The sequence below is a fragment of the Balaenoptera ricei genome, chromosome 10 (genome assembly GCF_028023285.1).
Source record: "Balaenoptera ricei isolate mBalRic1 chromosome 10, mBalRic1.hap2, whole genome shotgun sequence".
NCBI classification, from domain to species: Eukaryota; Metazoa; Chordata; class Mammalia; order Artiodactyla; family Balaenopteridae; genus Balaenoptera; species Balaenoptera ricei.
This window is the reverse complement of record NC_082648.1, coordinates 101,639,831-101,666,319: the sequence shown is the minus strand read 5'-3', so window position 1 is coordinate 101,666,319 and position 26,489 is coordinate 101,639,831. Positions and strand designations below refer to the sequence as shown.

The 26,489-nt window shown below is 54.0% G+C and overlaps 1 protein-coding gene across 5 annotated transcripts in view; it reads left to right on the top strand.

The window, feature by feature from the left end:
• Positions 1 to 26,489, top strand: part of SHISAL1 (shisa like 1) — an 81,529-nt gene that overhangs the window by 45,910 nt on the left and 9,130 nt on the right. For 3 of the 5 annotated variants that reach the window (XM_059937127.1, XM_059937126.1, XM_059937125.1), the window contains exon 5: positions 1,261 to 2,188. The exons of 1 other annotated variant lie outside the window; for it this stretch is intronic. In XM_059937127.1, the coding sequence (XP_059793110.1) occupies positions 1,261 to 1,471 (211 nt within the window). In that variant the 3' untranslated portion in view covers positions 1,472 to 2,188. Of the gene's footprint in view, positions 1 to 114; positions 916 to 1,260; positions 2,189 to 26,489 lie in introns of those variants that run through there. One more of the 5 variants, XM_059937128.1, reaches the window with a different exon arrangement.

The following is a 26,489-nucleotide window of genomic DNA, read 5'->3' as shown; positions in this document are numbered from 1 at the left end:
CATGGCGTCTTCATGAGAGGCTGGGCTCCCAGCCCACGGGCTCTGCCCTCGGTACGGGTAGACGTTTCGTTTTCGAGCTCAGAGCCTCTTTGTGTCCTCCTGGTTCTCATATAGGCAGACTCAGAACGGGGTTTCCATCACCATATGAGTCTTCGTACAAGAACAAGCATCAGGAACGTGCAAGGACGCGAAGGGGGTTAGGGGATCCCCAGGTGCCGCCCAACTCCCATTCTGCCCTCCGCACTCTGTGTGACCTTGGGCCGGGGACTTCCTGCTTGGGCTTCCTTTTACCAGCCGAAGGGAGAGGGGATGGACTTTGAGACCAGAGCAGACCTTCACCTCGCTGGGCCTCCTGGTGGGCACCCATGGTCCCAGCAACATCTGCTGAGCACTTGCTGTGTTCCGGACCCGGTTGGCATGCTTTCATTCTCACTACGACCCCGGGGGCTAAGTGCTGGAAGCACGGAGAAGCTTTCCCGAGGAGCGCAGCCAGTAGGGTCAGTACGTGATGGGGGTGGAGGAGGTGAACAGTTGGCTCCAGCTCCTGCCCCACTGCCCCTTGCTTCCAGCTCCCCGCCCTCTGTGCCGGCAGGAATCCCTCCCCTTCCCGTGTGTGTACCTGCCTTCCCTTTCATTGTTTGGTTTGGCTGAAGTTTCCCAAGCAGCCACTACCCCACCCTGGCTCTGTGCTGGGTGTTGGGGACACAGAAGCAAGTGGGGCAAGCGAAGACACGGGTAACCGTCACAGGATGATGGGGTACAGCCCGGGGGGGTGCAGGCGGGATGAGGGGCACAGCCAGGCCGCGGGCCCCAGCAGTCTGAGGTTAAACAAGCCTTGCCTTGTGGACAGGAGGGGAGGTGGGGCTTCTCAGGCAGGCGGAGGTCTGAGACCAGGTGCAGTGGTTGGTGTGGTCATGCGTGATGTCGAACTGGGGGTGGGGGGGAGGGTGGAGAGTCGGGGCAGGAGGGTTGTAATCAGTGTTTCTCCCAGAACAAGAGCTAGAGTCTGTGCTGCTTTACTCCAAATTGTCACCTGGATCTTCCAAACACCCACGTTCCAGCCCCGGGGCGTCGCTGAGACCCGTCTCCTTGAGCACAGATCCCATCAGCCGCTCCCCAAGGGTCTCTCTCTCTCTCTCTCTCTCTCTCTCTCTCTCTCTCTCGCTGTTGCTCTCACTCTTTCTACTTTCATCTACAGAACTCTTCAGCCTTGTGGCCTCGCTCTCTTTCTCCCCTCCCCCTATCCCGGTTCTCTATTAGGTGGATGATCCCGGCTTCTCCAGCTCCTGGAGGCTCCTCCATTCCTGGCCCAGGGCCCAGCTTCTTCCCTGGGGAGAAGGACCAGAGTTCTTCCTCTTGGAAGAGGGGCCGGGGAGGAAGAGGGTTGCAAATGCACACTCAGCACCTTGGTTCCTGGAGTCCCCATCACGAGGTGCATTCCTCTTCTGGGGTCTCCACATGCCTGTTTTGAGCCCTTATTTGGGGATGGAGAACTCTGGAGCCAAGATCCAGCCCTGAACGACTCCAAGGGAGACTGAGGCAGGAGGCTTATCATAGGCACCCCGGAGGGGAGACCCAAGGATGCTGCAGCTGCCCGGTCCAGCGGCTGGGAGCAGGTACTAGACCTGGACGCCTGGCAGTGGACTGGACTGACCTCGGCGCCCCCAGCTGAGTCCTGTGAGGGGCCAGGCACCTAGCAGGGCTCAGCGAACACTCAGAAACCCACGAAGGAGGCTGTGGGCGCTGCTCCCTGCACCCTCCTCCAGGCAGCCGGCATTGACCTACTCAGTGTCAGGCACAGTGTCAGGCACAGAGACACAGAAAGAAACAAGACCGGAGGACCGGAAGCAGAAGGCAGTAGCCGTTGCTCAGAGCCGACCGTGTGCCCGGCGCCCGTCACTGGCTCCGTCAGCCAGGTTGGCACCAGTCAGCCATAACGCCATCAGCCTTCTTAAGTGGATATTTTTAGCGTTATCATCACTGTTGGCATTATCAGAAGCAGCACGTCTGTTTGGGCTGGGAGTCAGATGGCTCAGGTTCAAGGCCCACCCGTGCCACTCGGAGGCTCTGCGACCTTGGGCAGGCCGTTCCACCGGCCCCTGCCTCAGTTTCCCCATGTAAATAGCAGGGGTCATAATCATCCTGAGAATTAAACGGGCTGATCCTTGTACAGGCCTGGTACCTGGTCCTCAAGTGCCGGCGATTCTTGAGATCATTTCACATTTGGGTAAATAAACGTGGTAGGGGTCCTGCCCTGCCAGGGTTGATGGGGGTGGCGGGAACAGCATTCACCCCATGCCCCACACAGGCCAGCCACATGCCGCTTGTTTTGTAGGGCTGTTGAGCCCCATATTCAGATGTGGAAACTGGGGGACTTGGAGGAGTTCATTGACTTGCCCAGGTCAGCCAGCGAAGGGGAGACTGATGCAGGGTCCCGCCCCAGGGCCGGTGGCCTCTCTGCTGAGGCTCACAGAGCCTCTGGAGAGGTGGCCTCATCCACGGGAGGAGGAAGGAACCTCTTCGTCAGAAGCTTCTCCGGGGACGCGTGGACTGAGGCAGCCCCCAAGCTGACACTGAAAGAGCAGTATCGGAGGTCGTGCATCAGGGGCGCTGCATCTCAGAGCAGTGCCTGCCTCCGTGGTCCCCGCAGACCCACACTCCTTCCATCCCCATCACTGGAAACGCCATTTCCTTGCTGCCTAAACTGCATCACCACTCAGGATAGCATTGTGGTGCCCCTGCCTCGGAGCCCACAGTCACTGAGTTATGGACCCAGCCTGGATCCGGGGGTGGGGAGGTGCGGTCCGAGGGGATGAAGCGCAGCCGCTTTCAGTTAATTTCACGGAGAAGCTGGCTTTCCCTTCATTTAGCACATAATGACCTCGCACTGCAAAGTTTTCTGCTAAAGCCCCATGGGCTCAGTCTCCCCTGTTGCCCACACCTCCGTGGCTCATTGCCTCCCGGAAAGTGGTGACAAGGTGCCCTGCTTTTTTGCTCATAATGTCTCCCTTGCTCACTTGACACGGTCTGGTTTTCTCCCCACCTCGGCCCTCGCCGCACCCCTGCCGGCTCCCAGGCAGCAGGAGGGCAATTCCGGGTTGTGCTCCTCCTTCCTGCCGCCCTCCCCTGCCTCTCCCTCCACCTGACTTTCTTTTTGCCCCAGCTCCGGGTCTACCTCCTGGTGAATCACATCTCTATTATTGTGCTACAGTTCCCCGGGGCTGGAACCTACGCCCACCACAGGCATCTTGTCTCTGGTGTTCAGGGCACATAGTAGGTGCGCAGCAAATGCCATTTGATTGACGCAGCAGCGACAGAGCTGGAGCCAGCCCTGCCACGTCACCCTAACCCTCAGGCTGCGTGCTTTATTGCTAGAGCCCCCCTAGGGGTGCAGTGGAGCTAAAGGAGAAAAGGGAGGCAGCCTGGGGTGCTGCAGGTACCGCCCAGGGTTCTCACTGCAGCTTCAGGGAGAGGGGTCCCCGAGGCACGGTGTCATCCCAGCTGCCTCGACGCTTGTGTGCGTCATTGTCGCTGTTACGGGCCCAGGGGAGCAAGCAGGGGCTCCAGGTCAGACACATCTGGCTTTGAATCCCAGCTTGACTCCTCAAGACCTGTCTAACCCTCGGTTTCCTCATCTGTAAAATGGGGACAATCACAGCCTCACCTCACAGGGAGGTCTCAGGACCAGATGAGGTTCTGGCTGCCCTCTCAGGACCCCAGCCCCCCGTTGTCCCTGCCTCACTCCCTCTGGTTTGTCCCACCTCCCCATCGCCCGAGAGGGTTTCAGCCCCTAACCTGGCCCCCAAGGCCCTCGCCAGCCTATCTCACTCTCTCTGAAGCCTCAGGCTGCTGCTCACCTCCCTCTAAGACGCACGGGAGCAAGTCGAGCGCTGGGAACCATGGTTACACTTACAGTTTAGACTCCCTCCCCCCCGCCAATCATTATTTCCCTTGGTCCTTGTAATTCCCACCCTGGGAACTGAGCTGCACAGCTTTACCATCCCCTTTTACAGACGAGCAAACACAGGCCCAGAGAGGCTAAGTGACTTGCCCACGGCCACACAGTAAGTCCATGGACTTAAGCCAGGGTCTCCATAGTCCAAAGTCTCTCGGAACTAAGTACGACCCTGAGCCAACTGCCACAGCCCCTGCCAACCTCAGAGCCTCACACCCCACAGCAGGATAGGACTACAGGGGCTTCTATCTTCCCCACCAAGGAAAGCTGTGCAGTCTTCCCCTCCCACCTCATCCCTCATCCCTGCCTCACACCTTCCATTGAGGCCTGGTTCCCCTCCAGCTCTTGCTGATTCACACATCCCTGCTTTTGCACACAATTCTCTTCCCAGAATGCTCTTCTTCCACATCTCCCTAAGGAACTCCTATTCATCCTTCAAAACCTTCCCTGAGGTCAGGGTCCCTGGTCAGGCCTAGAGGGCTGGGTGGGGAGCGAGAGATGGGGTGGTGACTGGAGGAGAGACAGGAGGCTGCCCAGCCCCCAAGCCTTCGCAAGGGAAAATTCCTGACTGGGCCTGGGAAGGGGGTTGTTCGTGTATCTCAAACTTTAATGGGTATTCAATCCCCCAGGGTCCTGTTAAACTTGCAAATTCTGATGTGCATGGTCTGGGGTGGGCCTGGGATTCTGCATTCATAGACAAGCTCCTGGGAGATGCTAATGCTGCCAGTCTGGGGACCAGCCCTTGACTAGAGGACAGAGCCGTGGCCGTTAGATCTGGGAGCTTCTCTGTAGGGCAGGCTGCCTGACTTCAGGGCCCAGATTGGCAGAAGGAGCCCTGGAGGCCTGGGGGGCTGGCTCTGGAGTCCAGGGGGGATGCTGAATTACCTGGCCCCCTGGGCAGGAGAGGAGCAGCTCCCCCTGGTCCACCTGGCCAGCCAAGAAAGCCTCCAGCCAGGGAGGGGCTTGTTTGCAAGGAAGTGTCCCATCCCTTGAGAGAACAGCCACAGTAACATGAAGTGCCCAGAGGACCCAGAAGAGCCCACGATGAACTGCAGGGGAGGGAGGAGTCAGGGCATGCTTCCTGGAGGAGGAGGCGATGTTGCGCCAGAACTGAGGAGGTAAGGGGAGGTCACCTGGTTGGCACACAATGGAAAAGTCACCTTGGACAGAGGGAGTAGCTTGAAAAAAGGCCCCGGTGACCCTTGAAATCACATGACTTTTGCAGATATCGTGTGATATCTGAGAACCAGACATTCTTTCCTGGTGTTCGTTCGGGGGCTCCCCTCTCAGCCCATCACCCTCCCACCTCCTCCCTCCCCCACCTAGAACCCTCCCAGTTCATTGCAGAACTCATCCATGCCTCCCCGTGGGGTCCCTGGAGTTCACCCAACCCCAGAGCCTCCCCCCTGGCAGAGCCCAGGCGTCACTTTTTTGCTGGCTCTGCGGCCAGAGTTTCTGGTGTGTGGTTTCTGCAGGGACACCAGCCAACAGCGAGAAATTCCAGAAAATTAGGAGACAAAGGGAGAGGACCAGGTATCTTCTTTCCTTGGCATCACATCAAATACCAAGGAGGCCTCCGTGATTGGAATTCAGAAAACAGTGAATGTCCCAAGTGGGGCTGCAGTTTCAAATGCTTGGGGCTTCCAGCTGGATCAGGACACTCTGGCCCTGTCCCCTCCGACCCCTGTCCTTCCCGGCTGGGCCCTGGCTTCCTCCCACCCGGCCTAGTTGATACAGGAAGGCACCCTCTGCCAACTCTCCCTGTTTTCATCTTGTTCACACGGCTTTGGTGAAAACCCAAGTGAGTGTTTGTTCATTAGGGCTGCTCCACGACCAGGGGATACCATGAGGGATGAGGAGTGACAGAAAGTCCAGACCAGAGGCCTCACTTGCTGTGTGTCCTCAGATGAGCCGCTGGCCCTCTCTGAGTTTCAGTATCTACTCTGGACAATGGTGATGAGAGGTGAAGGAGGGCACACGGAAAGGCCCAGCCCAGGGCTGAGCACACAGTAGGGCTACAGGGAGCGTTGATCCTATTCCTGGGGAACGTCCCCTCACCCCACACCAGCTGGGCTGTCCTTCCTTACCCCGGAGAGGGCAGAAAGCCAGACTTCTCAGTGGAGAAGAGCCAGCAGGGGGATGGGGGGTACGGGGGCAGGACGGTTAGCTCAAGAGGGAATGCTTGGGTTTGGTGCTGGGGAGTGAATTTAAAATAACAGTAACCCTTGAGCACGGGTGCAGCCGGGTGTCGTTTCAGCACTCAGATCGGGTGCCCTATGTTCCTGCCCCAGCCCCGCTAGAACATAAGAATGAGGGTTTCGTTTGCTTGATTCAATGCCTCCCTCCCAGCTCCCAAACACTTATTTGACAAATCCTCATTTTACAGACAAGACAACGAAGGCACAGAGAGGTTAGGTAACTGGTCCAAGGTCACCCAGCTGGTCACCTGCAGACTCAGCACTTGAACCCAGGCAGTCTGCTCCACCCCAGGCTGTCAGGGCCGGGTCTTCAGCCTGGTCCCCTTGGCCAGGGAGCCAGATGAGAGAAGAAGGCAGGAGTCAGGAGACAGAGCTTGAGGGCCTCTGCATGCCCCTGAAGCCTTGGGCAGGGAGCAGCTCCCTGATGCAGGCTCCAGCCAGGGCAGGGCCAAGGGCAGGGGGAGGGGCCAGGAGGAAGACGGGGTGTAGGGTCCAATTCTGGTCCAGAGAGGGTCAGGGATGGGAGCCGATCTCCCCCACTCCTATCCTGCGCCAGTCTCTGAGTTGGGCACCTGGACACACAGTCAGACTGACTCAGGTGCAGACAGTGGGAATGAGTGATCAGATCTGATCAAAGGGAGCCCAGAGGAGGCACCTGCCCATCCTGGGCATCAGGGAGAGCTTCCTGGAGGAGGTGGCGGCTGGAATGATCTTTAAGGATAAGTAGGAGTTAGGCAACAACAACAAAAAAAGCCGGGAGTGTGTTGCTGGTAGGAAAAACAGCACGTGCAAAGGCCCAGGTGAGGGGTCAGGCCCACGAGGTCTCCGAAGGGAGCAGCTGTCCAGGAACAGAGTGCGACTCAGGGTCCTTTTCTCTGATAGAATCATCAGGTAGATTCTTTTTCTAGTGAAACCCCCTTTGCTAATAATATTCCACAAGAGGCCAGAAACGCCCCCCAGAATGTCTTCCGGTGCTCAAGGTCTTCTCTTTTTCTGCTCTTTCCCTTTCTCGAGGGCCATAAACCCCAACAGAGACCCCAACCCAGCCCTTGGTGCCAACCCAGCCCTTGAAGGAACCAGCCTCCAGGGTCCAGAAAAAAGCACAACCAGTCCACATCCAAAGGGACCTGGGGCTCTGCTGGTGGATTTTCCCACTCATACCAATGAGTATATTGTGATATTGGAGCAGAAGGGAAGAGGGTGGATGAAGCAGTTTGGAGGGAAAGCCACGGGCAGTCCAGAGTTCAAATCTCACGGCTGCCCTCCTGAGTCATGTGACCTGGGCAATTTCTGCAACATCTCGCCCCCTCCCTGCCCCCTCCCTGCCTCTCAAGGCTTAGGGTCTTCTTTGGGAGGGGATGATGAGACGCATGGAGAGGCAGGGCGGCCTGGAGCCAGAGCACGGGGGCCCTCATCTCTGGTCTTGATTATAATTTCCTCCACCTCAGCCCTCCACCAAGTAGCCGTGACAGTTTCCTTTCTTTTCATGCCAAATTTTCCATCATAAAATTGCCCATGCTCAGTGGAGAGCACGCGAAGAATGGACCAAATGGCCTCACCACCAAACGCGGCCCCTTCTCCCCTCCAGCCCTCTCTTGTCGTCAGCATATCATTTCGCTTTATAGTTGTTGCCTTCGCGCAGAAAATTGTGTGTCTTGGGTTTTTAATTCAACATTATGTCATGGCGAGCTGCCCGCGTGATTGAGAAGTTTTCATGAGCAGTGCTTTAATGGCTGCATTCATTGTGCCTTGAGAGACGGTCCGTCACTCCACGACCCACTTCCGTGTCTCTGGCCACCTGGGGGGCTTCTGACCTCCCACCTCGAAGAGCATCGCTCTTGTCATGCCCCGGTCCCTCAGCCTTCAGGATGAGAGGGTTTCTGGTGTTGGCACTGAAACCCCCTGCCCATCCCTGCCCAGGCATGTGCTACCCAGTGATGGAGGGCACACTCCTCCGAAGCCAGCTGCCTGCGTCCGAACAACTCCACCTGCTACGAACAACTCCACCTGCTACGAAACTCTATTTCTTTACAGGCAGGAAGCAGAGTGGTGAGGGGCAGAGGCGCTTGGAGCCTGGCAGACCTGGGTTCAAATCTCACTCCCCTGTTTCTTGGTGGCCAGAGGACCTCCAGCACATGATTTAGCCAAACTGCCCTCACCTGGAAAGCAGGGCGCTTAAAATCGGCCTCACATGGTGCTGTCTGGCTAAATGAGACGCGGGAAGAGCCTGACACATATAGAAACTGCTGTACAAATGTTTTTCATCTCTCCCCGGCGTCATGTCGAGGTGTGGCAGGCTTTCTGCAGTGTTGAAGATGGCAGTCGGCTGTCCCCAGGGTCCGCAGCCCTCTCGGCTGAGTACCAGAGAGCAATCAACACAAGGAAGGGTTTCAGTGGATGAGTAGGAGTTTTCTGGAAGTGGAGAAAGGGCAGAGAGAGCAACTTGGCAACGTCCCAGAGGAGGGAAAAGGCTGAGGAAAAGCGGGGAGCCCCAGGTCATGGGCACTACCCGCTCATAGCTCCCGGCCTCTCACTGGCCTCACCTCAGCCCACTTCACTGCTCCCTCCTCGTCTCTGCAGCCTTAGACGCTGGAGGGCCCTTCCTTGAACCTCTTCGTCCTATCTCCACCCCCCACCCCCGGGAACCCCACCCGGCCCACATTTCCAGTCTTGTCCCCCTGCACCTGACCCCGGGTCTGTCTCCACCCCCGTCTCCCCCGACTCCAGACTCACCCAGATGTTCAGTAGACACGGCATACAGACGAGCACATCCAGGGACCCCCGCCCCCTCCCGCCGTCTCCTCGGCACAGAATCTTGGAGCCAAGCTGACCCCACCCTCTCTTTCCCACTTCACACGTCCGTCAGCGATATCTGAATGAGCCCAGCATCCTCCCTCCACACCCCCCTCCCAAGACCAGCCATTCCAGTCTATCTTCTCACCAGGGTCGAGACAACGCCTCCTAATTCTCTCCCTGCTTCTATCCTCTGCCTCCCAATCCCCCCGCCCCCCAAGCACATGGAGCAGCAGAACGATCCCTTTCAAACGTGAATCAGAACCCACCGATGCCTTTCTCACTCGGGGAGAAAATTCTTTCACTGGCTCACAGCCTGACCTGACACCCCTCCCCAGCCCCTCTGTCCTCCTCTCCCCCACTTGATGCAGCCACACTGGCCTCTCTGCGGCTCCCAGAGCTTGCCAAGCTCACCCCTACCTCAGGGCCTTTGCACCTGCCACTCTCTCTGCCTGAAAAGCTCTCCTCCCAGATATCTGCATGGCTTGCTCTCTCTCTCTGCCACCAGGTGCCTGCCCAGATGTCACCTGCTCCAAGAGGCCCTCCCTGGCCAAACTTCATAAGATAGCAACAGCCTTCCCACCCCACCACCCCACCCACCGTCCCCCTCTACTCCCCCTTTTTCTCTTTCGGTTTCTACATGGAGCTCACCACCTCTGTTGTGTTTGCTTTCTTGTCTGCTGTCTCCTCTGCTGTAAGGAATCCCGAGAGAGCTGGGATTGGTCTGTCTTGCGCCCAGCCGTGCCCCCAGCACCTAGAAGTAGGCGCTCAATAAGTAAGTGTTGAGTGAATGCATCTTCTCCTGCCCGGAGCCTGGCACATATTAGGCACCTAGTAAATGTCAGACTGATGAGTGAATTGCATCATTATTGTTAATAAAAGGAGCTCCCATTTACTGAGGAGCTGGTGAGCTCAGCAGCTGCAGCAGACGGTGCCAGTTCACGTCCCCAGCTTGGCCACCCTGAACTCCATGCATGGAGGAGGAAACTGAGCCTCAGAGAGGGTTAGCAACTTTCCCAGAGCTGCACAGCCGCTGAGCCGGAACTCACACCCAGGTCTAGCTGACTCTAAAGCCCACGTTCTTGGAATGGGAAGCAGGGTCTCCCCCGGTACTTCTCCCGCTGTGAGAGCTACACCCTGAGATGGTGCTCACAGAGCACCCAGCCCCATGCTGGACCTGATGACAGGCTCCCTGTGCAAGTCAGGCCTTACCCATCCCTGGGGCAGGACCCTGAGGGTCCTCCCAAAGAGCATGAGGTCTGGGGCTCTGGGCACCGGCAGACCAAACCCTCTCTGGTCTGGACGCAGTATCGACCTGGGGTTCAGATGGTGCCTCCACTTGCTAGTGGGGAACCTCGGGCAAATTATTTCACTTCTCTGAGCCTCAGTTCTCCCATCCGTAAAATGGACCCAGTAGACCAACCCTGCGGGGTGACTGCTATGATTAGAACAGGGCCCAGCATGTGATAGGGGCCTCCATAAATGCTCATCATAATTATTGGTGTGTTATTAGTGCAAAGAGTAAAAGTAGACAAGAGAAGCCACAGAACCCCCCAACACGCACAGGTGTTTTGCATTTTCTGCTTTCTTATGCACGTGCTTTTACACTCTTCCAGTAGCGACGTACAGTGTCTCCCCCTTATCCACAGTTTCACTTTACCCGGTTTCAGTTGCCTGCGGTCAACCTCGGTTTGAAAATATTAAATGGAAGATTCCAGAAACAAGCAATTCATAAGTTTTAAATTGCACACCATTCTGAGTGGCGTGGTAAAATCTCATGCCATCTTGTCCCGGATGGGAAACATCCCGTTGTCCAGGGTGTCCCGTCCATCAGTCGCTTAGTAACCCTCTCGGTTATCAGATGGGCAGTTGTGGTGTCACAGGGCTTGTGTTCAGGTGACCCTTATCTACTTAATAACGGCCTCTCGGAGCAAGTGCAGTGCCGCTGACACGTCAGTTGTGCCAAAGGGAAGCCACGAAGTGGATCCTTTCAGTGAAAGGATGAGAGTTCTCAGAGGGGAAAGAAAGACAGCTAAGATCTTGCTAAGATCTACGGCAAGAACGAATCTTCTACCCCTGACGCTGTGAAAAAGGAAAAAGAAATTTGTGCTAGCTTTGCTGTCACACCTCAAACTGCAAAAGTAACGGCCCCAGTGCCTCATAAGTGCTTCATTAAGATGGAAAAGGCATTCAATTTGTACAATAAGGTATTTTGAGAGAGAGAGACCATTCTCACATAACTTTTATTACAGTGTATTGTTATAATTGTTCCATTTTATTATTAGTCATTGTTGTTAAATGTGTCTTATTATACTTATTGTGCCTAATTTCTTTTTTTTTTTAATATAAATTTATTTATTTATTTATTTTTGGCTGCGTTGGTTTTTCGCTGCTGTGTATGGACTTTCCCCAGTTGCGGCGAGCAGGGGCCACCCCCCGTTGCGGTGCATGAGCTCTAGGCGTGCAGGCTTCAGTAGGTGTGGCCCGCGGGCTCTAGAGCGCAGGCCCAGTAGTTGTGGCGCACGGGCTTAGTTGCTCCGTGGCATGTGGGATCCTCCCGGACCAGGGCTCGAACCCGTGTCCCCTGCGTCGGCAGGCGAACTCCTAAACACTGCACCACCAGGGAAGTCCTGCCTAATTTCTAAATTAAACTTTATCACAGGTATGTATGTATAGAAGAAAACATAGTATACGTAGGGTTTGGTTCTCTCTGAAGTTTCAAGTACCCACTGGGGGTCTTGGGACGTATCCCCCATGGTTATGGCCGGGGAGCGACTGTACACATCATTTTGCATTCTAATTTTATTCACCTAACATTAAATTAGCCATGGTCCTGTGGTTTTGACTTAATTTTTCTAAATATCGTTTTAGCAGCTCCCAAGTAGTCTAGATTCCATATGCTGGCATTAATTTAGCCATTCCCCTACAACAAGGCATTTATACAGCTTACAGTTTTTTTTTTTTACTGTGACAAAAAACATTGCAGGGGAGGCACATACTCTAGAAAATCAGGGGCGGCGACAAACACATTTAAGTGTTTATGGTTTTCCCTTTTCTGAATTATTTCCTCTGGATAGATTCCAGGCCGGCAAATTATTGAGTCTAAGGGTGCGACAATGCTATGGTTCTTTATATCGGTGCCAGCCTCATTCCCAAAGGGACTGCCACCCACCAGCATCTTCTGAGGCTGCTCATTTCACAGCCTCCTCTCCAGCACCGGGGTTTGCATTTTTTTTGATTATTAGTGAGGTTGAACACCTTTCCTTTCATCTGTTAACTAATTGTATTTCCTCTCCTGCGGGTTGCCCACTTATTTTACTGTGCCTCCAAGACAGGTGATAATTGAAGCCATTTCCATCAACCACATTTCTTTCCCAAACTTCAGCTGCTAGGTGTTCCTCTTGACTGTGTATCTCTCTCCCTGTACTATTTACTTACCACATTTTTAATTGATCTTAAATCAAGCCATTTTTTTTTGTTAGAAAACTCAGACTTGCTCTAAGCAATCATATCTTTACATATTTCCAGGGAACCCTCCTACACTATTGGTGGGAATGTAAATTGGTGCAGCCACTATGGAGAACAGTATAGAGGTTCCTTAAAAAACTAAAAATAGACCTACCATACAATCCAGCGATCCCACTCCTGGGCATATACCCGGAAAAGACTAAAACTCTAATTCAAAAAATACATGCACCCCAATGTTCATGGCAGCACTAATTACAACAGCCAAGACACGGAAGCCACCTAAGTGTCCATCGTCAGATGAATGGATAAAGAAGATGTGGTATATTTATACAATGGAATACTACTCAGCCATAAAAAAGAACGAAATAATGCCATTTGCAGCAACATGGATGGACCTAGAGATTATCATACTAAGTGAAGTGAGTCAGAAAGAGAAAGACAAATACCATATGATCTCACTTATATGTGGAATCTAAAATATAACACAAATGAACTTATTTATGAATCAGAAACAGACTCACAGACATAGAAAACAAACTTACGGTTACCAAAAGGGAAAGGGATGGGGAGGGGTGAGTTAGGAGTTTGGGATTAGCAGATACACACTACTATATATAAAATAAACAATAAGGTCCTACTGTAGAGCACAGGGAACTATATCCAATATCCTGTGATAAACCATAATGAAAAAGAATATGAAAAAGAATATATATGTATAACTGAATCACTTTGCCGTACACCAGAAATTAACACAACATTGTAAATCAACTATACTTCAACTTTAAAAAAAGTTACATTTTTCCTAATACACATAAAACAAATCCATAAACATATCTAAGAGTTGCTGGGGCCACCTCAGCAGCATTGGTAGTTAAATTCTGAGAAATTTTCAGAGCCCGTAGTTAAACCACTATAAAAATTCAATGATATAAACTTCCTGTTATATAAATTATATTAAACACAAAGGTAATAGATACTTGAAACTCTTCACTTCCTAATTGCATTGCTACATCGGCTACTTTCTATGCTCTTGAGTTTTTAGCTCTGTTGTATTTGTGTGATGCAAGCGTGCATGACGGTGGCTACCACCCATCTCTCCCCAACTCTGCAGTCAGCTACGTCATGTTGGCAGTATTTACACCATGGAAATGGGCAGCAAATGCTACAAATCAGGGCTCCCCACCCCCCCCACCCCCCCCGCCGGAGAACAGGTCATTAAATGTTTACCAGTTCATCGCTATACATAATGGCTCAGATGCTGGCACCTCCAATGATCTGCCTGCCCCTTGTCTGTGCCCCTTACTGTGGAGAAGCAAACATGTTCTTAGGTGCTTGTGAAAGCAGGGTCCCGGCGTTCCCTGGGACACCCGTAGGCAGGCGTCCCGGGCAGCAGTAGCTGGGACAAGAATGCAAGGTGATTCTGGAGGGAGATTCATCCCCCCTTTCCAGATCCTGCTTCTTCTGGGCACGGAGAAAGCAGTGGGGGTGAGAAGGCAGAGAGCCTGGTCAGCCCTCCCCATCACACATCTGGGTCTCAGACCCCGAGGAAACATCTCGGACGTCCCTTTGCAAACTCTCCGGCTCCATCCTGCTCTTCCTTCCCTGAAACAGTCTGCATTGCTGTGCGGGTGCAGCCTGGGCACACTTAACTCCCTCATTTATCCAACCAGTACTTTATCCAAGGTCGGCACTAGGTCACGGCTGTGCTAAGTGCTGGGGGTAGAAAGATGAGACAGGATCAGCCCTGCCCGCAAGGAACGCTGGCCGGTGATGGGCAGGAAATCGATCCTGACCCTCCACTTGCTTTGCCTGGAAAATCAAGGTATTCAGCCACAGGACGAATATACCTCAGGGAAGGTTTTGGGAAAGTCACTGAAAATGCACTTCCAGAATGAACTAGACCCACTGTCTCTGGGCCCAGGGTGCAGCTCAGCCAGGGCAGGGGTGGGGAGGTGGTGAGTGAGGGCCTTGGGTCCAGCCAACCAGATCCACAGGCCCTGTGACCTTGGGCCAGTCACTGGCTCCTCCCAAGGCTGTTTGCTTGTCTGTGAAAATGGGGGCATCAGGAGGATGGAGACAGTGCCCACTAGGAGCCTGGCACAGAGCAGGAGATCAGCCCCGTGGCGCCCCTCTTCCCAGGGGCACACTGCCAGGTGGCCGCTCAAACCCTGGGAGGGCCTCCTGCAATCCTGCCCTCGCACCTGGCCACCCAGCCTGGAGGAGACCCGCACGGCCCACCCAGCTCCCGAGTTTGGAATCAATTAAAATTCCCTAACCCAGTAACTGCGGTAGCTACTGTGTAAACAAAGGTGCCAGCTGGCCTGAGCAATTAACAAAGAGATGTTTCCACGAAGGTCTGGGCGAATCTGGGGGATCGTTACCCGCAAGAAGGGGGGATGCTCCTTTATGTCAGTTTGACAGGAATTCCATAGAATCGCCCTCTGGGCTGCGGCAGGTGTAACCAGAGAAAGCGGGGTCGCCAGGGAGGGACATCGTGGTTGGGCTAATGACTGTTACGTTCCCCCAGACCCTTTAGTTCAAGGGCTCTTCCCAGGCCCAGCTCCCAGCGCAGGAGCCAGAGGGCAGGGGAAGAAGGAATTTATCTCCATCGGTGTGGGTCAGGGGGGACCACGGAAGCTTTCCTTCTTTATCCTGCTCCCCCATCCCCGCCATTAACACTCTGGCTTTAGCTGCTAAAATATTTGCTTCCAAGAATAGATGCTCGTTGGTGCAGCAAATGTCTCCCAATGTGAGCATTCCAGCCCCGTGGGAACGACGGAAACCTGCACTTGCCTGTGAGCCAAGAGGGCACCCCCCCACCCCCCGCTCATCAGCGCCTTCCAGGGTGGTCGTCCGGTTGTTTCTAAGGCACCCAGAGGGTGCTGGGGAGAGCCCGTTGCCAGATCGCTTTGGCCGCGAGCTCTGGGAGTGGTTCCATCCTGCCCTGAGTTCTGGGAGCATGGCTTTGGGAATCTCTGGGTGCTGCATCCCGGGAGTCTCCTGGGCCGGGCTGGCACCAGGTTCTGGGCTGCCCAACTGTGCATCTTTGGGCAAGTTGCTTTACCTCTCTGAGCTGCAGCATAGACATTGGTGGGGGAGCAAATAATCCCCACCTGGCAGGGGGGTGGATAGTGAAGACGGAATCTGAGAGGGTGTGCAGAGGACCTAACCCAGCACCCCACTCATAGGAAAGACCCCCAAAATACCCCCTTTCCTTGTCTCTGCTCACTTTGTGGGTGGGAAAAGAGCTCCCTGCCAAATGCCCCCTGCTCAGTTGGAGTTTGCCGAGGGTTTGTGTCGCAGCTCATCCAAACAGACGAGACAGGCAGATATGTGCTGGCTTGTCCTGTTGTGGCCTGGTCACCCTGGGGTCTTCACATCCCAGAGCCCACTCCCTGGTGAGGCCGGCTAGAGTTGTCTGAAATTCGGGAGGCTGGTGACAGCCATCCCCGGCCCTGGTGGTCTCAGAGCCAGGGAGACACAGCTCCAGAGGCACCCTGGGGCCCCCATCTGTCTTCAGGTTTGCCGTCTGTGTCCAGCCCTCCTTCCTGACCGCTGCCCCCAGGCCAGCAGACCCCGCAGACACGTCCTGGGGAGCTGGTAGAATGCCAGAGCCTTCTAGGCCCCTCGGCTGTCACTTGGCTCCCAGCCCCCCTGCAAATGGGCCCCCTTCTCCCATCCAGCACCTCTGAGTGACCCTCCTCCGAGCCTTTGACGCCCCTTTCTGGACCTTCCCTGCCCCCAAGTGTGGACACACCAGTCGCTACAATAGCACCCCAGTGGCTGTGTCCCTGTGACCCTGACCGGCACCATCACTTACACGACTCCAGGGGTCACGTCTCTCACCTCCAGATGTGCCCCCACGGCTGTGTGCATTTGATGGAGACTTGCCCGCTTCTTCATGAAAAGCCACTGTTCCGGCTGATGGTGCAGCTCACAGCTGGCGGCCTCGTGGCGGGAGGGAGCGTGTCCATGAGTTTAAGGAAAACGTGGGGCGGCTGGAGGGCTTTCAGCCTCAGGCGACTTGGTGTGATGGGAGTTTGCTGGGAGCTCCCCGACCCGTGGCCCAGGCAGGGCTTATAGTAGGAGGTGGGAGTAGAGGCAAGGAGGCCGAGGGTAGGCCACCGCTGTGCCGCAGGGAAGAGACCAGGATGGTAGAGGCTGGGGGGTAGTGATGGGGAGCAATGGACCAATTCAGAAGTATCTTGGAGGTGAACGAGGCGGGACCTACGGAGGGAGTGGATGTGGGGAGGCGGGGGAGGGGGAGCGCCAAGGACCACTGTGGGGTCTGACGCGGGTGACACGCGTGTGGCCACAGCCCAGGAAGGACACACGAGAGGAGAGGCGGGGCGGGGGCTGCGGGGGGGAGGGGCATGTAAAGGGGGAACATGCATGATGAGAGCTGCAGAGATGCAGGCGCCAGGAGGGCCAGGTGTGGGCCAGGTGGGCAGTGGGAGGCCCCCGGAGGGCTGGCGGACTCACGACATGTTGCCCTTGAGAGATGGCCTCCTCCCTGGCTGTGAGGCCTGCCTGGAAGGCCAGGACTGGGGAGGTGTGTGTACAACGTGGGTAGGAGGGTGCAGTCTGTGCGTGTGGCTTGTGTATGTAGTGTGGGTGTAGTGTACATGTGTAGCATATAGTGCGTGTTGGGGGGTGTGTGTGCATGTGAAGCGCAGGTGTGTAGTTTGGGCATAGTGTATGCGCACGTGTGTATCGTGTGTGTGTGTGCACGTTCATATGCTTGGGTGTGTCCCTGGCCCGAGCCTCAGCCCCCTCCTGCCACCTCTGTCCTGACCCTAGGGCAGCGGGAAGGGCAGCGGGGAGGGGCCAGGGCACCGGAGGCAGCCAGGGGTGCAGTAAAATAGGAACGGGGCCAGGTCAGCGCCCAGACTGAGGGAGCATAGAGGCATGGATGGTGCCAGGGCCAGGGGACCAGGAGCCATGGATGGCCAAGGGCAAGGTGCAAATGCCCCAGAGCAAGGAGGCACATTAATCTCCCAGAGATTTTGGACCAAAGCCTGGGCCCTGGGCCAGGGCTGAGGACACAGAATGGATCAGGCTCCGTTTCTGCCCATGAGATGTTCACCCAAGCCTGGCCTCACTGGGTTCCCTAACCCAGCTCCCCACGAGCTCCTACTCATCCCTCAAAACCTTGCTCAGGTCACTCGCCTCCCTCCATCCTTTGGAGGATTTCTCCCCCTGCTCCGCGCTCCCATCACAGCCAGGACCACATGGTCTGTTGTCACATCTGTGCCCACTGCACTGAGCAAGAACAAGGACGGTCTGAGTCCTACTGGGAATCCCAGGGCCCAGAGCAGAGCCTGGGCTGGGAGTCACGGCTGCTCGTTCAACTCCCTCTACCACTGGCTTGCTGTTTAAGTTTGGGCAGCCTTGTGCCTGCCCAAGCTTTACTGTCCCCTCGTGTAAGTCGAGGGAAGGGACAGAATGCTCCTATGGTGCCTTTCAACTTAAAACCTCTCTGACCTTCTACCTGGCTAATGGAGACGCCGATAGGGGACAAGAACGGATTTGGAAAGCGCTTTGAAAAGTTCATAGCAGGAAGCAAAGAGAGAGAGTCTTTCTTTCTGTAGAGCAGGAGGAGGGGGGAGTTATGGACAGAAGCTGCAGATGGAAAGGACAAAGTCTGGAGCACTTTATGGCATTTACTGTAGAATGCAGAGCGCCTGTGGAAGCAACAGCACCAAATATTTACCAAAGCAACATTAAAAATTAACCTTTAAGATGTAGAGGTTTAAAGACCCAGAGCTCCCTGAGAAATGCCACCAGGAAGAAGAGTAAAGGGTACGGGCAGGAAGGGTACATGCTGGGCTTGAACAATGATGCCCCCAGAGCCAGGCACAGCTCCCCACGGACCCCTCCTCTATTTCTCGCCACCCGCCAGAGCAGCCTTCAGCCCTGCATCTGCAGAGGCACCTGGGCAGCCCTCCTCAGCCATAGCCTTTCTGAGGCTCCTGTGGCCTGCAGGATAAGGACAGGCCCTCGGCTCGGCATTCATGGCCCTCTGTATTTCGCTCCTGCCTCTCTGGGCAGCTGAGACCTTTAGGATGGAAAAGAGTGAGCTGCCGAGGTTGGAGGAGATTGAGGTGGGATCGGGGAACATTCCAGGCCCCGGAGTGGCATGTGCAAAGGCACTGAGGCAGAGAGAGCCAGTGCATTCATGCACCAGAAGGAAAGTCGAGGTGCAGGAGTGTGGGGAGAAAAGGGGAGCACAGGAGGGGAGGGATGGGAGACGCAGGGGGTGTCTGATGTGCAGGGCCATGATGAGGGGTGGGCTTCCTGATCCCGGGACCGGGGAAGCCCTCCAGGAGAGCGACAGGTGCCTTTTTAAAAGCTCCCCCTGGCAGTGAGTGGGGAAGGGAGCTAGCCGTCCAGCAGAGGCTGGCACTGTCTTGCAGGCTGGGCTGTGGCAGGAGCAGAGGAGAGGAAGCAGACAGCCCACAGGACCAGCTGGTGGATTGGGTCGGGGTGAGGGGCTCCAAAGACCGTGTCCCGGACTCTGGCCTGAGCCGCTGGGGAGATGCTGGTGGGATTTTTCCAAGGTGGGGACCCAGGGGCAGGCGTGGCTTTGGGGATCAGCCTTGTGGAGTGTCTGCAGTCTGAGGTGCCTGTGAGCGTGGATGGGGTGATGTCGGTCCCGCACACAAGTTGGCGAGGAGCTCGGAGGAAAACCTGGGTTGAATCCCAGCTTGGATTTGGCCAAGGGGGCTGGCTTGTCACGGAATCATGTCGTGCAGGGGCCAGGAAGTCACCTGGGGAGAGGATGAAGTGTGTGGGAAGGGACCAGGGGACGCCGGCAAAGGAGTCTGGGAAAGAGCAGCCCCCGAGGCAGATGGAACCCAGAGGCCTGAAGACGGGGTGATCCTGGGGCGGCGGGGTCAGCCTCAGATGCCAGGACCGAATGCCCTGCCCTCTGCCCGCTGCCCCCACAATGCCCCGTGTCCGTCCCGCGACACAGTCAGCGGCTCCTGCAAACACATGGAGGCTACGACTCGTCTGACACCAAAAGGCATCGTCTCTCCTCCCCATCCGCCTGGCCTTTTACGCAGCCGGCTTCTCTCTTCAGGAAGAAAGTGAGGTTTCACGTTAGATTCTTTAAAATGAAGCAGTGTCTTATGACCCCACATCATTCTAATTTGTCCACAAACAAGACCTTTGTTTTGATGGTCTCTCGTTTTTCCTGGAGACCCGGTGACCCACAGCTGGGGTGCGAGGGGCACTTGGGAGAGCGCTGCCCGTCTCACCTGCACCACGGCCTCTCAGGACAGGTGTTTTCTGGCCATTTTACGGATGTGGAAACTAAGGTTCTGAGAGGTCGCTGGCACATTCGAAGTCAAACAGCCTGTGAGAAGCAACCTGATTCCACGGTCAGGTTCTTTACCCTCTGCTGGGAGCGCCTCCATGGTGCCAGGTCTCAAGGGGGACCCAGTTAGCCCAGAGCTTCCCCAGCACACACACATACACACGCACCACACACAGAGACACTGTTCACATCACACACCCAGACGTCCCACACCGGCACACACACACACACACACACCTTCCCCTGCTCAGCCCCTCCTTCTGCACCTGGATCACTGCCCATCTTCATCTGTCTAGAGGACCCACAGGCTGTCTTGCTAAAGGCAAAATGAAAATTTCCTAGAGGGTCTCTGACGTCCCCTTTGTGCAATGCTTTCCCCGCCCACTTCACAGGACATCCATGCCCTGAGCGCTTTCTGCGAGCGAGGCGCTTTCACACGCTCCGCTTCCTGGGAGCCTCACAAAGTCCCCACTTAGCAGAAGCGTAAACCAAACCTCCCGGAGGTAGGTGACTGGCAGCGGGTGACGGCAGTGAGCGCGGACACGCGCCGAGGGTCTGCTGGGACCCCAGAGGCCTGGGCCCTGCCTCGCTCCACACAGCGCTCGCCTGAGGCAGGGGAGGACGGAAGGAAGCCCTGATCCAGATTCCAGAGAAGCCTGATCGCTCTGAGGGTCGTGGAGCCTGACCGTGTCTGCAGGGCTAGAGTGAGGGACCCCGAGGCCGAGCTGGCAGCAGGGGAGGAGGAGGCCACAAGCAGGTTACGGGCTCAGGAGAGGAAGAGCCTCCTGCCGGGTGGCCTCCCTTTGCAGCCCAGCTGCTTTCCTCACGAGGTAGTGAGCTCCCCGTCACTGGGGCATGCAAGGTGAGACCAGAGGTTCATTTCCTGAGGTTGTTCACTGTTTCCGAGTTGAAGTACATAAAGTGCCCATCTTGATGCTACAGCTTGGTGAATTTCAGTCTGAAATTGAAACATTCCAACACCCAGAAGGCTTCCTCGCGTCCCCTCAACACCACTCCTCTGACATCCAGCCCCTGAGTGGTTTTGCCCAACCGTGGGCTGTTCCTAGGCTGGAATTGGCTGGTGTGGGGCCTGGGGTCAGTGTCTCTCACGCAACATTTTATCTATGAGGTGAATTCCTCCATGTTGCTGGGCGTATCAAGAGCCTGTTCTTTTTCACTGCTGTGTAGTATTCCATCATATGGATGTAGCATACTCTGCTTATCCCTTTACCTGTTGAGGACATTTGGGTTGTTTCTACTTTGGAGGCATTATCCATAAAGCTGCTCTGAACATTCACAGCCAAGTACTCTGGTGAACGGGTGAACACATTTCTCTTGGGTGTCGTACAAGTGTCCTGTGGCTGCTGCAACCAGTGACCACGAACTCAGTGGCTTAGAACAGCACAAATTATCCTCTTATAGTTCTGATGGGCAGAAGTTCAAAATGAGCCTTATGAACACCTAATATTCAGGTGCTGGCAGAGCTGGTTCCTTGGAGGTTCCAGGGAGAATCTGTTCCCTGGGCTTTGCCAGTTTCTGGAGGTGACCTGTGTTCCATGGCGTGTCTGCCTTTCCTGTGATGGCATCACTGTGACCTCTGCTTCCATCCTCACATCTCTTTCTCTGACTCTGACCCTCCTGCCCCCCTCTTTTAAGGACCCTTGTGATGACCCCAGGCCCACCCGGTAACCAGTCTCCCCATCACAAGGCCCTCGACTCATTCGCACCAGCAGAATCCCTTTCACCACGTGAGGCCACATTCATAGCTTCTGGGGATTAGGATGGGGACTTCTTTGGGGGCCTGAGTTCTACTTACACAGGTATATATGTAGCATCATGCGACAGGCATATATTCAACTTCAGCATGTACAGCTCCCCCAGTTTCCCAAAGCAGATGGACGATTTTGCGCTCCCCAGGTCGTGGGTGAGAGTTCCTCCTCCCCCACCTCCTCACCAGTCTTTTTCATCTTAGCCCTTTGTTTCAGGGGGCTGGTAGGGCAGCTCCCTGTAGTAGTTTTACGTTGCATTTTCTCCATGCTTGCGTTTCACTTTCTATCATCATTACGCGAGCACACCTCCTCCATGCCGCCCCCCATGACCACACCTTTTGCCACTAAGAGACCGCCTTCTGTGCTGGGGGACTCTGCTCTCCCCTCCGTGGGAGTGCCCTCGGACCACCCTGGTGGTCCCGCACTGTTCACCCCTTTGTGAGAAGTGGTCAAAGCGTCTCCACCTCTCAGGTTGCTGTGAGGACGCAATAGAAATCGAGCTGGAGCTCTTATCAGTGCCGTGGGCACGTTATCTGCAGCTCACCTGGCAATTAGTCATGTTGTGCCTCGTGAGGCCTCTGCTTCTATCCTGAGCAGTTATTGTGACAGATTCTCAGCCTTCTGGAAGCGTTCATTGTTATTCAAATTGCCAGGTGTTCCGTCTTATCTCCCCAGTTAGGTTGCAGAAGCCAGCTGGAGACCCTCCTTATCCTGGCGGGCCCCATCCCGCGTTCCAGCCCTGCACCTCTCTCTCCAGGGCAGCGGTGCCTGCTCAACCGGCCTCCCCACAGCCAGCCTATCCAGGCCACCACCCTGCACCTGAGGGGTGGCAGTGCAGCCCAGCGGCTGGCAGCGCAGGCTGGACTCCTGGATCCACCACTAGCCAGATTTATGACTCTGCGCAAGTCACACTACCTTCCTGAGCCTCGGTTTCCTCACCTGTAAATAGGGGAAATAGGAGTCCCCCTTTCTAGGGCTGTTGGGAGAGCGAAGTGAGACTAGGCATAGAAAGTGCTTGGACAGTGCCCAGCCCAGAAGAGATACCCCATCACAGCAGCCCTAACTCTGGCCTTTCTTGGGATTAGGAAGGATCTTCCATGTCTACATCTCAGAGCCCTGGGATCTCATGCAGTGCCTTCACTTGGCAGTTGAAGTGCTCGGTGGCTGCCTGTCTAGCCTCAGCCCACCAGGAAGATCCTGCGTCACCTGCTGTGACCCTCTGATTGTTCTTGGCTCAGGCTGCGCCCTCCTCCTGGTGTGCCTTCCCCCCACTTCCTGACGTGAGTTTTCCCTGGGTCCCCGCCCCCATCCAAGCCACGCCCCCAGCCACTCAGCCCTGACACAGTGCGGATCTGTCGCTCTTGTTTTAGGGTCCCAGTGTGCCTCCCCTCCTAGCTCAGAGCACTCGAGGGCTGGGCCCACGCCGTCCAGGTCTGTGTCTCAGCACCCAGCCCAGGCCTGGCAGAAGATGCCACCAGCAGGGGCTTCCAGAAGGCATCATTCTGCTTTGGTCTCCGTTGCATGGGGAGCCATTGTTTTCGAACCAGTTCCCGAATGATGGACATTTCTTTGATCCTAATCCTCCACTTTTATCCACATTACTGCAATAAATGAGCTTGTAAGAATTTTGCCCTTGTGAGCATATTTGTAGGATAATGGTTAAGTGGAATTACTGGGTCAGAGGGCGCGCGCATCTATAACTTTGGTGCGCGCCAAGCTGCCTTCCAGGAGTGACCCGATGTCCCTCCCACCAGCACGAAGCAGAGGTTTCCCCTCCAAAACGGGCAAACACATGGTGCACTCAACCTTTTGGATCTCTGCAGACGTGATGAGCGGAGGAATGTAGAAGCTTCCTTTGGTCTGTGCTCTGGAATGCTTTCTCATTATGGCTTTCATTTGCATTTCTCTTATTTTAGACTTTGGATTTGCCATTGGACAGTTTCTCTCTTTCTTTTTGGCAATTGCTTTGTTTAGATTCTTTGTCCTGGATTCTCTGGGCAGTTTCTATTGTCTTGGAAATTCACCCATCTCATCAAAGTTTTCTGATTTCGTTGCACAGGGTTGAGTGGGTAGGTTCCCTCGTTCTTCTCTTGTTATTTGTCTGTTCCCCCCATCTTTCCTGAGCGCCTGCTCTGTGCCAGGTGTCGTTATTGGTCCTGGGGGTAGAGTAGTGGGCCAGAAGCAAGAAAAGCCCCATTTATATGAAGGCTACAGACAATTTAAAATACGTGTGGAATTCCCTGGTGGTCCAGTGGTTAAGGCTGTGCACTTCCACTGCAGGGGACACGGGTTCCATCCCTGGTCAGGGAACTAAGATCCCACATGCAGGGCGGCACGGCCAAATAAAAAATAAAATAAAATACGTACATAAAATATGTGGACTGTTAGATGGTGATAAGTGCTAGCGAGAAAAACACTATGAGAGCAGGGAGGGAGTTGACAATGGAGTCCAACTTTCAATAAGGTGGTCAGAGACGGTCTCAGTAATAGGTGACTTGAAGGACGTAAGGGAATAGCCACGTGTTTATCTGGGAGAGGAGAGGGAAGCATGCTGGTGCAGGTGCTGTCTTGGTCTAAGTTCTTGGAGAAACACAACCAATAGGATAGATATCGATACAAATATAGATATAGTATAGACATAGATGTAGATATCTATATATAAATCTAGATTATAGATAGATATCTATGTATAAATATATGTCTATATATAATACAGATAAAATATGTAAAATCCACATAGAGATAGCTATATAGAGAGGGACTTACTCCAAGGAATTGGCTCGTACAGATTTGGAGGCTGAGAAGTCCCAAGACCTGTAGTTGGCAAGCTGGAGATCTAGCAGGGCTGATGGCCCTCCAAGTACCATCCAAGTACCACTCCAAGTCTGAAGGCCTGAGAACCAAGAGAGCCAATGGTGTAAATTCCAGTCCAAATCCAAGGTCTGAAGGCAGGAAAAGACTGATGACCCACCTCAAAGACAGGAAGGCAGAGAGGGAATTCTCCCTTCCTCTGCCTGTTTCTTCTATCCAGGCCCTCACTGGATTGGAGGAGCTTACCTGCATTGGGGAGGTGACCCACTTAACTCAGTCTACAGATTCAAAGGTGAATCTCATCCAGAAACACCCTCACAGACACACCCAAGACCACGTATGATCAAATATCTGGGCACCACCCCTGCGGCCCAGTCAAGTTGACATGTAAAATGAGCCATCGCAGCTGGAGTGGAGTGAGCAAAAGAGAGAAGATAATAAGGGATGTGACCAGAGAGGATGGAGAGGAAGGTCTTTGGCTTCTACTCTGAGTGAGACGGGAGCCAGTGAGGGTTTTGAGCAGAGGAGGGACGTGATGTGACATGGATTTTCACGGGATCCCTCTGGCTGCTGTATGGAGAAGAGACAGAAGAGCTTGATAAGCGAGGAGGCCATGGTAGAAGCAATGGAGGTGGCAGAAGGGCAAGGTTGATGGATACATCTGAAGGATTTACTAGTGGACTGGATTTGGGGGTGAGAGAAAGAGAAGGGCCAAAGATGCTCTGGGACTCTGATGGAGTTGTATTTACTGAAGTCAGGAAAATTGTGGGAAAAGCTGATTTGGAGCAGAGGATCAGGATTTTAGTTTTGAGCATATTAAGTTTGAGATGTCTATTAAATATCCAGTTGGTGATGTCAACTAGACAGTTTGAAGCTATGGTGTGAGCTTGAGGCTGAAAGAGACAATGTATGTAGAGTAGTTAATTCCTTGGGAGGAGATGATTTCCTCAGGAGTGAGTAGAGGTGGAAAGGAGAAGAGGAGACTGGGAAGATGGGGAGGGACCCATGGAGGAGCCTGAGAAGAAGCAGCAAGAAATTTAGGAGGAGAACCAAGAGAGGGGCCTGGAGTGTCCTGGAAGCAGGAGAAGTGATCACCTGTGTCAGTGCTGCCAAGAGGACAAGTAAAAGGAGGACCGAGAATTGACCACTGGATTTAGCAACATGGAGGTCTTTGGTGACCCTAACAAGGGTAAACTCTGCAGAATAGTTGGGTCAAAAGCCTATCTAGAGGGGTTAAGAGATAGTGGAGAAGCGGAATTGGAAAGGAAAAGTACAGATAAATTTTAAATGGTCACTTTCTCCTGCTGCTTTATTAGAGTCACCAACAGTTAATGTGTCCTGTTTTTCAAAAAGAATAAGAAATTGGATTTATTTATTCATTTCTTCCTTTTATGTTATTAACTTCATTTCAGTTTTAATTTATCAAGTGCTTTCCTATGTGTTCCTTTGGTATTTTGTCTTTTTTTCTAATTTTTGAGCTGGATAGCTAATTCATGTTTCCTTATTTATTAATATCAATATTTAAAGCTATAAATTTTCCTCTGAGCATTGCCTTGGCTGCATCTCACAAGTTCTGAAATGTAATCTTTTTATTTTCATTATTGTCTAGATATTGTGCAACTGATTTTTTGCTCTATCTTTGACACAAGAGTTATTTTAAAGCATTTTTAAACTTCTTGGGTTTTGTTTTGTGGTTTTGTTATTAACATTTTCAAATTCTAGTGTATTGTGATGAGAGAATGTTGTCTTACATCTACTTTTTGGAATTTACTTTCTTTGTGGCCTGATAATTGCTTTTTGTGTGTGCATTTTCAAGAGCATTTGAACAGAAGGAAGATTCTGTTTAATACACACACATAGGGCTTCCCTGGTGGTGCAGTGGTTAAGAATCCACCTGCCAATGCAGGGGACACAGGTTCAAGCCCTGGTCCGGGAAGATCCCATATGCCACGGAGCAACTAAGCCCGTGTGCCACAACTACTGAGCCTGCACTCTAGAGCCCACAAGCCACAACTACTGAGCCCGCGTGCCTAGAGCCCGTGCTCTGCAACAAAGAGAAGCAACCGCAATGAGAAGCCCAGGCACCGCAACGAAGAGTAGCCCCTGCTCGCCACAACTAGAGAAAGCCCATGCACAGCAATGAAGACCCAACGCAGCCAAAAATAAATAAATAA